Source organism: Falco peregrinus, chromosome 5 (assembly GCF_023634155.1).
Source record: "Falco peregrinus isolate bFalPer1 chromosome 5, bFalPer1.pri, whole genome shotgun sequence".
Taxonomy (NCBI): Eukaryota; Metazoa; Chordata; class Aves; order Falconiformes; family Falconidae; genus Falco; species Falco peregrinus.
In genome coordinates this window covers 30,865,162-30,880,059 of record NC_073725.1, presented here as the reverse complement: position 1 = coordinate 30,880,059, position 14,898 = coordinate 30,865,162, and the positions used below count along the sequence as shown (strand labels likewise).

The 14,898-nt window shown below is 39.6% G+C and overlaps 1 protein-coding gene and 2 long non-coding RNA genes across 6 annotated transcripts in view; 1 reads left to right on the top strand and 2 right to left on the bottom strand.

Moving 5' to 3' along the window:
* ABCB5 (ATP binding cassette subfamily B member 5) overlaps positions 1 to 14,898 on the top strand; it is a 68,148-nt gene that overhangs the window by 43,452 nt on the left and 9,798 nt on the right. For all 3 annotated transcript variants that reach the window (XM_013294507.3, XM_055804088.1, XM_055804089.1), the window contains 12 exons: positions 244 to 483; positions 2,416 to 2,562; positions 2,974 to 3,078; positions 3,804 to 3,881; positions 4,974 to 5,057; positions 7,022 to 7,225; positions 8,050 to 8,150; positions 9,493 to 9,633; positions 10,118 to 10,274; positions 12,324 to 12,521; positions 13,430 to 13,636; positions 14,569 to 14,715. In XM_013294507.3, coding sequence (XP_013149961.3) covers positions 244 to 483; positions 2,416 to 2,562; positions 2,974 to 3,078; positions 3,804 to 3,881; positions 4,974 to 5,057; positions 7,022 to 7,225; positions 8,050 to 8,150; positions 9,493 to 9,633; positions 10,118 to 10,274; positions 12,324 to 12,521; positions 13,430 to 13,636; positions 14,569 to 14,715 — 1,809 coding nt within the window. The remainder of the gene's footprint in view (positions 1 to 243; positions 484 to 2,415; positions 2,563 to 2,973; positions 3,079 to 3,803; positions 3,882 to 4,973; positions 5,058 to 7,021; positions 7,226 to 8,049; positions 8,151 to 9,492; positions 9,634 to 10,117; positions 10,275 to 12,323; positions 12,522 to 13,429; positions 13,637 to 14,568; positions 14,716 to 14,898) is intronic.
* LOC114010515 (uncharacterized) lies at positions 346 to 5,789 on the bottom strand. 2 transcript variants are annotated; one of them, XR_008747227.1, is made up of 3 exons: positions 5,678 to 5,789; positions 5,467 to 5,527; positions 346 to 454 (listed from the first exon to the last, which is right to left on the bottom strand). It is a non-coding gene; the product is annotated as an uncharacterized LOC114010515 (long non-coding RNA). The 2 variants fall into 2 exon arrangements; XR_003551950.2 differs by lacking the exon at positions 346 to 454 and adding an exon at positions 3,894 to 3,968.
* On the bottom strand, positions 10,351 to 12,397 carry LOC129784472 (uncharacterized). The gene is made up of 2 exons (XR_008747226.1): positions 12,317 to 12,397; positions 10,351 to 12,156 (listed from the first exon to the last, which is right to left on the bottom strand). It is a non-coding gene; the product is annotated as an uncharacterized LOC129784472 (long non-coding RNA).

Sequence of the window (14,898 nt, the reverse complement as noted above, 5' to 3'; positions counted from 1 at the left end):
TATGGCACAACCACAGAACTGTTAGATTCCAGGTGGATTCCATAGACTGCTTAAAGAATAAGAGAAAAGAAAAAGAAAAAAAAAAATCAGTACCAAATAGTCTACTGCTCTGCCATTACAGACTGAAATATGTGGCCTATAGGCAACAGCGATCACATGATTAAAACAGCAGTACTCATGAGAAAAATATACTCTTCCTTCTCCCTGCTTCAAAATACCTTGTATTTCCTGAACTCTCACTAGGGTTGTAGCAATAATGTTCAAGATGATGGGACATCAGAAGACAGTGAAGACACAGGAGGTGAGGAATATGAGGAAAATTACAGAAATGATCTTGTGGAGGAGCTGACTCTTCAAGATAGTTTTGAAGAATCAGTGATCCCTGGGAGAGGCAGCATTCGAAGAAGATCCAGCAGATATAAGAGCAAGAGACGCTCTTCTAAGAAAAAGTCCTCTGGAAAAAAGAAAAAGAAAGAGTTGGAGGTTGGTTTTAAACTTAAATTTAAAATTTTAGTGATAACATGTAAGCATAAACTCAAAGCACATAGCTTTAATTACTTTTACATAGCTGGTTGCCAGTGCAACGGGGCTGAGTATTTGTCCTACGAGTATGGGGAAAATTGTGTACAACTTACTAAAAAAACTTCATTTTAACACTTGCTGACTTAGTGTGGAGCTGGAAAAAACTTGTGCTGTTGATTTGTCATGTTTCATAAAATTAAGTGCATTATTTCAGTGTTACTGATGTTTTAATTCCATCTAATTAAAATTAGTTGTGAGATTTCATTTACAGGTTTCATTATTTCCTGACAGTCACTGTTGTGAATAATGTAATCCCTGGATTCTGCATACCAATTTTTAAGGCACTTTGGAATATCATATTATATTTATGGCAAATGAGGAAAAAAACATATATCAAAACCCTGACATTGTGAGGTGTATTAAAAATAAAAGAACCATTATTCTCTCTCCCTCTCAGTCTTAGCATATGCTTTAAAACATCCAGTTCTGGAGGTATTTTTCAGGTAAAACACTGTAGTTGACAAATGTCATATAGAAATAAAAGCTATATAGGAGTTCAGGTTTTAGAGACAGAAATTTGTTTTTTTACCAGTTGGGTAAAACATGTTCATGGCAATCAATAAAAGCAGATTTCTAGTGGACTCTGGATCAGACTTTGGATAGGGAGGTCAGCAGAAACTTGGTTTTGTTTTGTGGTGCTTAAACTACAGCAGTTTTTTGCATGAAATGCATCGGAAGAGTGGTTTTGGTGGGTTGTTTTGGGTTTTGGTTTTTCTACCTGGCTTCAGGATGCCTGAAGTGAAGAAATAGAATTTTAAATCTGAAGGAAAACTATGGAACCTTTCAAAGCTATGAAAGTTAGGATCTCATCTGTAATACAACATCTGATTATTTAAAATAGTGTAATTTGTATCTACTGATATTCCTTCTCACCAAAATATAGCTTCCAGCTAATACATATTTCAGATAACAGGAATGGATCCACCTCCTTCATGCTATCACAAAAAAGTGAATGCGACTTCAAAAGATACTTTTTGTCTGTGTATTAATACTGCTTAAGACTTCAGAGGAAGCCGTGTCTGTTCATGTTCAAGACTTCAGTGTTCATTGTATTCACAAGAAAATTAAGAAACCAAGCATCCAGCAGTTGTAATTGTTTCAGGAAGCTCAGCCCACTTTTATGGTTAAGGCTTAGCCACCTTCATTCAGCATCCAAAACATGGGATAATATAACCAGGAAGCAAGAACAACTTACTCATAATCCTGCCTAATATTTTGTCTCATTTCCAATGTTTTCATTTTGTGCTTTTCCAGAACTCCCCCTGTGGAGGCATAGGCACTTGAATAAATTAGTGAAGCAGAACAGGGCATTTTTTTGTACTTTCAAAGGCGATGCGGGCTAACTGACTGTTACATATGCCTCTTTCATGCTTTGGTAATGATGCATAAGCTATAGTTTTTAAAAGAGAAAGATGACCCCTCTGCCCAATTGCATTCCTGCCAGCCCACTAGCGTTTAGCTGAATTGGAGGAATCTTTTCTGTGCTCCGAACAGTGAGACTTTTAGTTCTTTATAAAAGTTCAAGTGTTATTTGTCATTCATGGTGACCACTCCTATCTGACTTTCAATGAATGGTCCTGGCCTTTCTCCCCTCCTGACTTCGCCTTTTAAGTTTTTTGCCTCCAAACTTTTACAGTGCAGTTGAAGTTGTAGGATATGAAACAGCAAAGCAGCGGATCTCCAGCATGTTTTCTCACTCTGAGTGCACAGAGAGGGCTTTCAGTAATTTACCAAGACAGTTCACTGCTCAAAGCCTAATGAACACCCACTGTCTGAGGAATTTAATGTTCTGCAACTTTCCATGGAAAACTTGCAGCTTTCCATTTCATGTAGGAAGAAAATCTCCCTGTTGTGCCTTACTCAAGAATCCTGGCTCTGAACAAACCTGAATGGCTGTATGTACTTCTGGGAGTGATTGCTGCTGCTGTCTCAGGTGGGGTCCATCCTGCATTTGCTGTTATATTTGGAAAAATCATTGGGGTAAGTTTGTGAATTTCACAAAAGGGCATTGCAATTGTGAGCCTCCCTCATGCTCAGCCAGTTCTCCCCATGTAAGACTGGGTAAAACTCACTTGTATAAATGGATCCAATGAAAAATGGATACGTGTTGGTGAAGTGACCCTGTAGAGGCAGAGCCTGGTGGAGCTGCATCTAACTAGCAGAGGAAAGGAGGAACAACAGCTGGAGCTGGAGGAACAAATAAGCGAGATGTAGGTTAAATGGAAAGCTGGACTGTATTCTGGCCCTCGGCAAAGTTGACTGCAGACAGATTTCAGGATCCAGGATACTTGCGAAGAGAAATTGAAGTAGACAAGCTTCTTGAGATGAAGGCTGGTTTATGTAACTGGCACTATTGTCTACATACTCATTTTTGTGTTTTTTCTTGCATAGGCTTTTCAAGAAACAGATCCAGAAAAGCGGAGTAAAAACACTTTGGTGCTTTCTTTAATGTTTCTTTTACTTGGAGTGATTACCTTAGCAGCATATATAATCCAAGTAAGTGTCACTACACTGAAATTTTAGAAGTTAACTGCCCAGCATATCAGTGCAGTCTGAGAAGCAAGATGCCAATCAGAGCTTACAAATACATGCAGAAGTGCCAGGGTTCTTCCTGAGATATGTGGGGTTTATGGGTGTGTTTTCTTAAAGACATATGTCTATATTTGCTGCTGGTTTAGATAAGCCACTGAAGGCATTATGAATTCAGCATGATTGAAATCAAAGCTGAGGGTCTGGCCTTAGGCTGTCATTTCTCATTGACAGTCTATAGGCTCTTGCCAAAGTAAGTACAAAATAGACTCTTCCCATAGCAGATGGTATTTTTCATACCATCAAGCAAACTTTACTGTTTGTTGTCTTATGAGTGCTTCACAGCTTGCAGAAAAGTTACTGCACATTGGTGTCTGTATTGTAAAATCCATTGCTATGACTGCTGCGAGCGAGTGTCTCTGGTAGCAGAGTAGATAGGCTGATTTATCTTCTAGTGCTGTTGGGGTATACAAAGAAGGTGTTACAACGAAGCTCATGCCTTCATTGCCATGTTGCTTCTTTTATGTGGGGAGAATAGTCTCAGGTCCCAGGAATGTGAATGGTGGTTTTCCCAAGATGTATACATGCACAGGGGGTTGTAGGAGACTTTTTGGTGTCATTGCTTTTGCTGTGTGGCTTTACGGACAGAGTTAAAGTATCAGATGAGAAACTGTGACTCTTTCCTCCCCCAGGGATTCATGTTTGGGAAGGCTGGGGAAATGCTAACAATGAGACTGCGTTCTTTGTCCTTCAGAGCACTGCTTCAGCAGGTATGAATTAGGCAGCTAGGGTATCATGAGAGCCACATGGCTTTTGCAGACTGTTACAAGGTACACATTGGCTTTTAATTGTGTGGTCTGGAGAAAAGAAAACAAAAATACATCTTTTCTACCACTAGCTTAGGAAAAAGTACGACTGTTCTGAAAATCTCCTAATCCACGTGCAGTTGGCCTAATACTGCTACTGCAGATAGTCTAATTTTTCAAATGTGTGTATTTCTGGCATATTAATAGCACACAAATTTGTGGAGATCTGTCTGTGCAAAGATGACCAAAAAGGCTTAATCTCCCCTTGCTTGAGTGGTCATGATGCAAGTATGTAATATATAGATTTAAGGGTAATCTGTTTAGTTGTTTAAATTTAAATCTACATGCTGCAATCCATAGCAAATAGACAATCTGATAATTTTTTGCTGCAAAAAAGTCAAATTGCCCTATTGCATCAAGAATTACCTGTGAGAAGAGTACACTTATATTAAACCTTTCCTGTTAATTTGTGCAATTTCAAGTTACTTGTATAGAAGTCTTGAGAATGCATAACTTGGCACTGCACACATCCACTGGGATCAAGAACCTGTGGGTTCCTAGCAACATCTGAAATATGATAGGGAAAATTAGTGATTAAAAGACCCAAAATCTGCCATAGCCTTTAGAGATAAAAGAGCCTCATTTCCTTTCTGTATGTACAAATATAGATAAGCAAGTGCTCTTCTATAGTTAATGGAATAAGTAACTTATAAGAAGGCAATAGTGAACTTCTTCAGGCCCATGGAAGGACTGAGTGAAAGGGGAGGGGTTTATAATCAAAGTTTCTAAATAGGTACATTCAGAAGAACATCACAACTTTGTGAACAATTAGGTGTTCATAACAGAATAGTATTTAAGCTTTTTCTTTTAGTTTGCTTGGAAGATGCTGACTGTGGAGGAAGAATATTGCAGTTAGCCATCATGACTTGTACTTCTGTTTCCCTGTATGCTACCTGAGCTGGAAATATTTGTTCATTTTATTAGTAATCCCGATAAATCTGAAATACAGTAAGACCATGTAATTTTTAAGAGACAAATTAGCATCTTTTCTTGCAGGAGGTTGGATGGTACGATGATCAGAAAAATGCTGTTGGTGTTCTACTAACTCGGCTTGCTACAGATGCTTCCCAAGTCAAAGGGGTATGCTGTTCTCTTTTGTGTGCTTATTAAGTATTTTTTTCCTTACAAATATTAATTCAAATTGTCAAGAGCCACTAAATTATTTCAAAACACAAGGTAGTAAATCTACTCCACACACTGGCAGGTGCATTTACATAGCATGCTGTTGACACTTTGGAAATGGCTTCCCAGCCAATAATTTCTGAGAACTATAAAAAAATCCAGCAGTTGTTCATGTACCTTTCATTTCCTTCCCTGTAAGTCTTTAAGCTAAACATATAACTTGTAGACCACTTCACCATGCAAAGTGAAATCTGTATATGTGCTGGGGACCAGAATCAGTGGACCCCATTTTTTTGCATCCTATGATGGGTGTCACCTGAGTGCCATGAAAAGGTTGCATCTGCAGATGATACAAACCTTTACTGACCTTAATGAAGAGAATTCTTCCCATTCCCCACCAAATGCACTTCACACACCAGCAGACCAAACTGAAAGAAATTGCCCAGCATTAATAAAGAATACCAGGGAGGGCAATGACCAAGGGAAGGAATGACTCAAGGTGCTAGTATGGGAGAGGTAAGCAGTGGACACTGGTGGGACAATAGAGCAAATTCTGACCACTTCCTCCCACTGCTTACCTCATCATCAGTCCCTGACAATCTGCCAAATGTGTCTGTTTCTTCCCTTTTCCTTAAAAAAAAATAAAATAAAAATATCACTGCACAACTTGTGGGGGAAAAGTTTACTGGTTTGTTTTAAGTTGTCTTTGTTTCTTTCGAACTTGTACGTCAAAACCTCTTTAATCCCTACATTTTTCAGTCTCCATAGACTTTGGTTTCTCTCTCCTGTCCTCCTTCCTTATGGGCTTGTAGTGAGAAAATAGTCTTTGAGAAAACGTAGTGATTTTCATCTTTTAAAGTTCCAGCTTTCTTCGGTGGTATTGAACTATATCACCCTGTCAGGGCAGTAGAAAGGAGGGGTGTGTAGAGTCCCCTAACTACAAAAGTCAACTAAGGCCATGAATTGGTCTCCAGAGCTAGTGTGTTCTCTGCAGCACTACAGTGTCAGTAAGTACCGTGCCTCATGCTGCGCTGGCTGAAGTTTCCAAATCCATCTTTATGTGCAACCCCTAGAACATATGGCAACAATTCACCTTGGCATTGGTTTAATCATTACTATTTTAAATTCTATTGAACAAGAAAAGTCTTTTCAGGGCAGGAAAGTCTTTGGCAAAAGGGAGAAGAATTTTTGCTTCCCACCCAAGGATTTTTGTTTTTTCCATCAAGCCAAATTTTGGAAGATTAACTATTTCAACAGGGTTGTCTTCAGACCTTTTTTCTGTAGATCAGAGCCCACCCGGATGCTGGATGCTGGATGCTAACCATCTCTCATTTTAAAAGTTCTTGATGAAAAGGTTACACAGGCTGTGAGGAGGTTAGAGTTCTTCAGTATGAGTTCATCTTTCCCACTCACTATCCAACTCGGATAAAACATTTCTGCAGGGTCCAAACCCAGACTGTTTTTCTGAGAACCCAACCCCAGGTGTAGCAGTGTGAGAACGTGAGAATGAGTACTTTCCACCACAGTTAGTGGGACAGGTCAGTGGATGGCTGTATTTAGAACAGCCTTCTTGCCTAATGCTGGGCACCTAACTACCAACCTGCCCTACTGTGACAGTGGCTGCAGTCTTCTGTGCCTCAGGTAGTGTGGGAAGTCCCAGATACATATTTCACTAAACAACTATTATGGCCAACTGTTTAGACTATTTCAACCTCGCTTGAAGGCCTGGGTGCCGGCAGGTACAAGGAATGTCTAAGAACAGTTATGTAAGTAGGTGCATCATGTCCATGCACATGACCACACATGGCTTCATTTTCCAGCTGAACTGCTGGCCTTGGCTATACAGCAATTTGAAGTGGTAATATAAGTAACAAAAAGAAACTCGAGTGACTGATATTTGGGGGTTTCTGGGGTTTTCTTAGGCAACTGGAAGCCGCCTTGGACTGACGACTATGACTGTCTCTACCCTTCTGACTGCCATCGTTATTGCTTTCGTATACGGCTGGCAGTTAACTTTGCTTATCCTGGCCTGCATTCCTTTCGTTATTGCTACGAATGCTGCAAGTGTTAGTTCTGTGTCTGGTCATGCCGCAAAAGATCAAAAAGCTCTGGAAGAGGCTGGAAGAGTAAGTTCTCCAGTTTTAACTACAGGGTTATGGTGTGAGATCACTGTTTAAGGACAATATTGTAGCTATATTACAGCTGACTCAATTTTCCAAGCCAAATGAAGGAGGGAGAGGGCAGGACAGGGTGGGGGATGAAGGGAATGTTTATATATCCCCAAGAAAAGCAAAACATAGATAACACAAACCATCTGTAAATTAGGGAAAAAAAATGCTTTTGAAAGCCTCCATAGTGGATTGCTGGGGACAGCTTGTAACAGAGCAGCACCGGCGCTGGTGTGCCTTGTGCCTAGGGTGAGCAGTGTAGCCTGCACTGCTCTGTGCTGTGGCCAGCAGTATTGCAGGGCTGAGTTGTCAAGCCCTGACATTGCATTTTGTGATGGAATAAAGTAGCAAACCATTAATGTGCTCTAGTTTCAGGGTACTGCTGTCATTTACCTGATAGCACTTCACTAGTAGACAGAAGTAGTCCATGCAAAACTGCAAGCTGTGTCCAGATGACTAGGGTTTGTTCCTGTTCTATAAATGATGTTTAATTCATCGGGATCACAACCATGGGTTAAGGCAGGGGCTGTGTGCTGGCCCAAGGTTCTGAACTTTAAGATGTTGTTGGCTTCAGCCCCTTCCTTGTCTTGTGAACATGGGGTGAATCATCTCATTGCTCTGGGCTTTCCCTCACGTGGTAATAGACCTAGATCTCCTCTCTAAAGCAAGCACTTTCTGGTCTTAAAATAACAAACGCCTGAGAAGAGATCAAGCATTTAGGAGATAAGTCGTAGACTGCGGTTGTAAGGGATTAACTCTTACTTGTTTATCTCCTAATTTAGATTTCAACAGAATCGGTTGAAAACATAAGAACTGTAGCTTCATTGACCAGGGAAGAAGCATTTTATGAAAGATATGTGGCTAGCTTGAATGGTCCATATAGGTGGGAATTTTTTCTTTAATAATTCTTTCTTTGTAGATTTCAGTCTCTCAGATTTACTGTAAATGCATTTCTTGCAAACTATCCAATACCCAAAAGATTGGGAGGGATATCAATAGCTGTTTACATAGTTTTGAAATTTGTTCACTTGATATATTTTAAGATACAATCTTAAACGCAGAGTGAAAAAAGACATTTACAGAATTTTCCTTTTCATTATGGAAACACTTTGTAAACTGCATTCTCTGTGTGTGTTACAGAATATTATTTGCCTGTGTATGCCTAGAATATAGGACATATGTTTGCTTCATTTCAGTGTATTGCATTGATGCTAGCTAACTCAGGAACTGACAGTTAACTCCCATACCACAGCCTTTTTAACATAAACCAGTTTTATTCCCCTTTTATGGTTTTGAAATCATGAAATGAACTTCATATGTTTCCCTTGTTTGACCTGCTACATCCCACTGACTTGTCTCCACTGAAACACATTTGAATCATCAGGGATGCCAGATTTTTCAAGTTACATTTTATTTAAATAAAGTGACGCAAAATCTAATTTGTTTCTTTCCTTCTTCAAGGTAACTAATGTAGAAAAAGGAATTGAAAATGATGCATTGCATAATGTGTCCTCAGCCAAAACGGTTACAATTCAGTGTCTGGTGATCTGGTAATACCCAGATATGGGCAGGACACTCATCCAGACTGTCAAAGGTCTCTGATTTACAGCTTGGACGAGAAAGGAGATTTCCATTTCCTCAGAGACCATCCGAAACCATGAGGGCAGAGTCCTCCAGACTCTTATACAGTGTGCATTGAATTAGCTACACAAAATGAAACTCCTCCAGAAGGATGGATTGAGAAATAGAGGCTTAGTCTGAATCCCTGCAGGGGATACCCAGCAATACATCTCTTTCCGAACTGGGATGAGAGGTCCCTGCTCAGATGGGAAGACCTGGTGGAAGCCTGCAGGCAGCTCTTAGGCTGGGCTTAACAAAGTGGGTCATATGTGGTAGTTATTAAATTTTATTTTTTTTAACTGCTCTGGTGACCTGCCCTGCCATAGAAAAAGCAAAGGAAGGGATTCAAGATAGCGTAACTGAGGATAAATGATCTCATTGCTTTCTGTCCAAAGAGCAGTTCCATGTCATGATGCAGGATGCTTCTAGGGTCTGGCAGGGGTTGTTTGTGAGTGTGCATGTGTTCTGGGCTGATTTGTTGTGTTTTCAGGGGATGCACTGTATTACTTGAAAACTTTAACCCAGATATCTGGCCATGCCCTAGCTAGTGTCTGCTGTTTTGGTTACGTTTTGAGTTATTTATGGAAAGTCTCTTCCTTTATCAGAGATTCTCTAAAAAAAGCCCCTCTCTATGGATTTACCTATGGAGTAGCTCAATGTGCAAACTACTTTATTAATGCAGCAGTCTTCAGATTTGGGGCTTGGCTCATTGCCCGTTGTCTGACCAACTTCGAAAATGTATTTATGTGAGTATACTTTATAAAATGTAAAAAAAAATAATTATACACAGGATAGTGATTTAATGCATGCAAATTATTTCATCAAATTATAGAGGTAATGGGGCACAGACATTCAGGAATTCAGCCTGGTTGGGAGCACAGTTTGGGCAGAGGTGCTGTTTTGGTGGAAGGTGCATATTCAGGCAGTGAAGCTGCAAGAGTGAGCAGCAAGCTCAGCTCACCTACTTTGGAGAAGTCTTTGCAGTTTGATGTTCCTTCTAAGCAGAGGGTATTATATAGAAAAGTGATGTCATGCCGTTGCTCATCTACGAAGTAGTTATAGGAACAAATAGAACTTCCTAATACTGGATGACATTTCTGGGCATGAGGAGCTCTAGAAATGTCATAATCTAAAGACGCTGAAAAACTGTATTCTGAAAGCTTGTTTTACACATGAGGAAAACAACGCATTGCTCTACCTCAAATGCATGATGCTTTGTCTTTACTGTAGAGTCTTCTCTTCGATCATATTTGCAGCTATGAATGTTGGTCAGTCTGCTTCCCTGGCACCAGATTATGGCAAAGCTAGAGTGTCAGCCCAAAGAATCTTTCAGCTTTTGGACAGAAAACCTCTAATTGACAGTTACAGTGAAGAAGGTGAAAAATTGGTAAGGGGTTTTATTGTTTTGGGTTTTTTTGGCTTGGGGTTTTGGGGTGGGTTTTCCGAAAAATGTTGAAACAAACTAAACCAGTAATATTTTATTGTCTGCAACTGTAATAGCTTTATAGGGGTTTTTAGGGTGTCACAAGAGATTGATGTGTTACAAAATAGTGGTACCAACTCTATTTATTGTCCTTTAACAGACCATATTATTTTTGTTCTTCAGTCAGAAGTGTAGTTTTGCTCTGAATGGGCTTAAAAAAAACACTTTTCATTCTACTGACCCACATCTTAAATGGTTTCAGGAAAACACTGACAATGTCAGTTCCACTAACAGTTCTGTTGCCTTTGTAAGGGTTTAAAGGAGAAATAAAACATAAATGCATTTTTCTACTCTTTTTTATAGATAAGAGAGACTAGTTCCCTCAGAAACAGAACAGTTCTGCCAAGAGCTGTCCTCTTACAACTGTAAAAAGAAACCCTTACAAGTAAAAATGTGCTCTTGTGAAGTCAAAGCTAACAATAAATAAATCCAGTTTGCTCTAAAGTGGAGGAGAGGAACAACAAGGGAAAAAACAACAAGAAAATAACCAAAACCATACTCCAAAAATCCCTGCAAACTTACCTCTAAACCAAAATTGTCATTAAGGAAACTGACCTTAGCACTTGTCATACTCCTGCATGAAATATTTTCAGTTTACGTGATCTGGAAGGATTACATTTGCAAATTCATCTAAGTTTAAAATGAACTTGCTGTGTAGGTTTTAGATGGTAGCCCCTACTCAGGAAGGTATAATCAAATTTCTATAACTTTAAGCTTATACATAAAATTCCATAAAGGATTTACAGCCTTTAAAGTTACGAGCACACTTACATTTCTTCTTGAACCAGGCTCCTCTGGCACAGATGTTGAACGATTTGGCAGAAGGTCTCTGGTAAAATAAAACTTAAATTAAAATATATCTCATATAGACTGGACTCGAATACCTGTGATGCCTGTGACTTCAGCAAAACAAAGCTTTGAGTCCATTAAATTAGATAATCAGCTGCTGTGAGAGCACTGTACTAGCAATGCTGCTAGTATGTACGTAGGGCTGGCTCCTACCCCGAACAATAGGAGAGGCAATAGCCTCCTTCCTTCTACGTGTTGTTAGTAATTGGCCTGGCTAGAATGGCTAATTAATAATTAATGTTGTTTATTTAAAACACAGCTTGTCCTACATGCCTGTGTATTACCTACCGAAGAATGTAGCTCTGCTATCTTAATCTTGACCTTGTGTTACATTCTTTCAAACTGTGCTACCTGCAGTGTGAGATCAGGAAAGCAAATGCTATAGATCAGGGGTCCTCAAACTACGGCCCGTGGGCTGGATACGTCCCCCCAGGGTCCTCAGTCCGGCCCCTGGTATTTACAGAACCTGCCGGGTGTTCGGGGGCAAACCAAGCAGCCACAGATGACTGCCTGCCACTGCATCCGCGCGCCGGCCCCCTGGTTAAAAAGTTTGAGGACCCCTACTATAGATGATATCGGGTATAAGTGCCTCAATTACATGGGTCAGAAATGAAAAATGTTAACATTGGTTTGTTTGTGTAAGGATATGCTTTTCAAACGTGATGTGAAAAACAGATACAACAGATGCAGAAAACTGTTTCTCCAGAAGAATGTAGTAACTTACATCTGCAGATCATCCCATAAATAATGATAGTACAGTCAGTCCAGTATATATCACAGAATGGTTGGAGTTGGAAGGGACCTCTGGACATCATCTAGTCCAAGCCCCTGCTAAAGCAGGCTCACCTGGAGCAGGTTGCACAGCTGTGTCCATGTGGGTTTTGAATGACTCCAGAGAAAAAGACTCCACAACCTCTCTGGGAAGCCTGTTACAGTGCTCTGAAATACGTAATTTAAAAGACTTCAAAAGCAGTTTTGTAAACACCCTCCCAAACTTTCTTGTCAGTTCTTTCACTTTAATAATCAAATCTAAGTATTATTGTACTGTTATTATGGTTAAAGCTAATAAATGCTAATATGAGCATGTGAACTCTTACTTTTCAGAGCAATTTTGAAGGCAACATTGAATTCAGAAACATCCATTTTGTATATCCAACAAGGCCAGAAGTTCAAGTTTTGCAAGGACTCAACATGAAGGTTAACAAAGGACAGACTCTGGCATTAGTGGGAAGCAGTGGCTGTGGCAAAAGCACATCCATTCAGCTTTTGGAGAGATTTTATGACCCTGTGGAAGGACAAGTGGTAAAAATAGACTCGAGTGGCCATTAATAGCAATTAAATCTACAGAACTCTTTTTTTCCAAGGTTTCAGGGGCTTTAAACGATGCTGGCAAGATGACTTTTTTTTTTTAAGACGTGTGGGTTACTGAGGTTGTGGCTGCAGTGGAGCTGTAGACAATCTCAAGAGCCCTGTGGTTGCCTGCACCAGGCATTCACCACATGTACCAGCAGTGGCACCTGTGGTGGCACGGCGTGCTGGCTCAGGGCACGGATCTCACTGAGTAAAATGACTGTCAGGCTGCATTGCCTCCCCAGAGCTGCTCACAGTCTGGTCTCACAGGGGCATGACGTTCACGTCACTTGCTTGTCAGCGTGTAAGTCATCTCGCCAGTATGAATTCACTCATTAGGAATATAGATATATGCTTCAGACAATACAAATGTAATCCTCCAGGGGTGCTACTGCATCACCGTCAGAAGACTGCAATGGGCTTTTCAATGCAATCCTTGTTAATGGGTACAGAAAGTCCAAAGAAACCTCCTTGGAGGTTTGAAGGTTGAGTTAAAGGCCTACAACTGAGAACATTGTCGTGTTCAGCTTCTTATCGACAGGCTTTCCCAGGAGGTTCCTGGTGCTTCTTGTGGTCAGTAGGGATGGAAGGACTGCAGGAACAGCCTGTGATCTGCACTCTCTTTCTATCTGCTGGGAAATGGAAACAAAACCACATACAAAATTAAAAATTAATGAAAGGAAATATTTAATCTATACTGTTACTTCTTTTCTATTTTGCCTGCAAAATTTACTTGGTTTCGGCTGGGAATCTAACATAAAACTTCCTTCCTCTTACAATTTGTGTTTCGGGTTTACAGTGTGTATCTGTGGATGAGCTCTGTAGAGAACTTGGCATCGTTTTTCTGTTGCTTTTTCTAGTTAGCAGATGGATTTGATACCAGATCTTTACATTTACAATGGCTGAGATCCAGACTGGGCCTAGTGTCACAGGAGCCCATTTTGTTTGACTGCAGCATTGCTGAAAATATTCGATATGGAGACAACAGTAGGGCAGTTAGTCAGGAGGAAATTGAAGAAGCAGCTAAAGCAGCAAATATTCATACCTTCATTGAAAAACTACCAGAGGTAAGAGACAGTGATCTTCTCTTCACAGTGAGGTTAGATATTTGGAACAATATGGAAAAAATCTAGGTAGTGCTCACTTTGATCAAATTAAAAATAAACATTTTGGTTTCCCTTAATAGGAAAAAGTATAGAATTTAAGTTGAAAAATGTCAGTGTGTTTTAAGCTTATAATACTACTTAGATTGTTCAAAAAAGAGCTAATATTCCAATTAATATCGTGCTAGACAAAGCAGAATGAGGGGTGTAAAAGAGAATACTCAATGTACAAGTAAATCCTCGTAATTTTTTTGATATTTTTTCTTTTGACAAGAGAAACTTCTCAAGTTTCTCTGAGAATTTTTTTTTTTTCTAAAATAATTCAGTAAACTAAATGCTCTATTTCTAATTGGACAGGCAGGCACAGGGACTGTTTCTTCACAAATATGAAGAAGCAATAAATCAAAAGTGAATGGCATGGCATGTGACCTTCATGCCTGCCAAGAATTTGATTCTAACAAGGAAAAATACTTTGATAGTTTGTTTTCACTGTAGTTCTGTGTAACTTGAAATATTTTTCTGCATCACTACATCATTTTCATCTTCATTACTACTAATGACATTTGGGATTCTTTACTCCCAACTAATGCAGGATCAGGTTTTTCATGTATGTGTCAGTAAGCATTAAATATCTAGTTACACTTATGATCGTATGGTCATGGGCATAGTACTTTGTGGAAGTAAATTTTCAGACCAGATATAAATGTGTGTGGCTGTATATATAACTGTTTATACTAGAGGTGTTCATAAAACCTTAGCTCTATTAAAACCACTTGCAGTATTCTTTTCTTTCAAGATGGGAATGCCTGATCTTTTCTAGAGCCATGCATTTACTTTTCTAATCTTCCTTTTCTAAGAGTATTCACAGGCCTTCTTTTTTAATTTTTACCATCCAGAAATATAATACCCGGGTGGGTGAGAAAGGCACACAACTTTCTGGAGGTCAAAAACAAAGAATAGCAATTGCCCGTGCTCTGGTTCGTAATCCTGCCGTTCTGCTTCTGGATGAAGCTACCTCTGCTCTTGACACAGAAAGCGAAAAGGTGAGTAATGATTGTTACGTGAAATATATATGTCTATGTACGTGGCTAGTTGCTTTCAGTAGAATAAAATCAATGTGAACCTTTTGCAAATGCTCAGCTGTGAAACAACAGGGTAAGTGTATCACCGTAGCTTTTTCCAGCTGCAGCCTGTGAACTGAAAACACTATGAAGCTGTGCATGTGT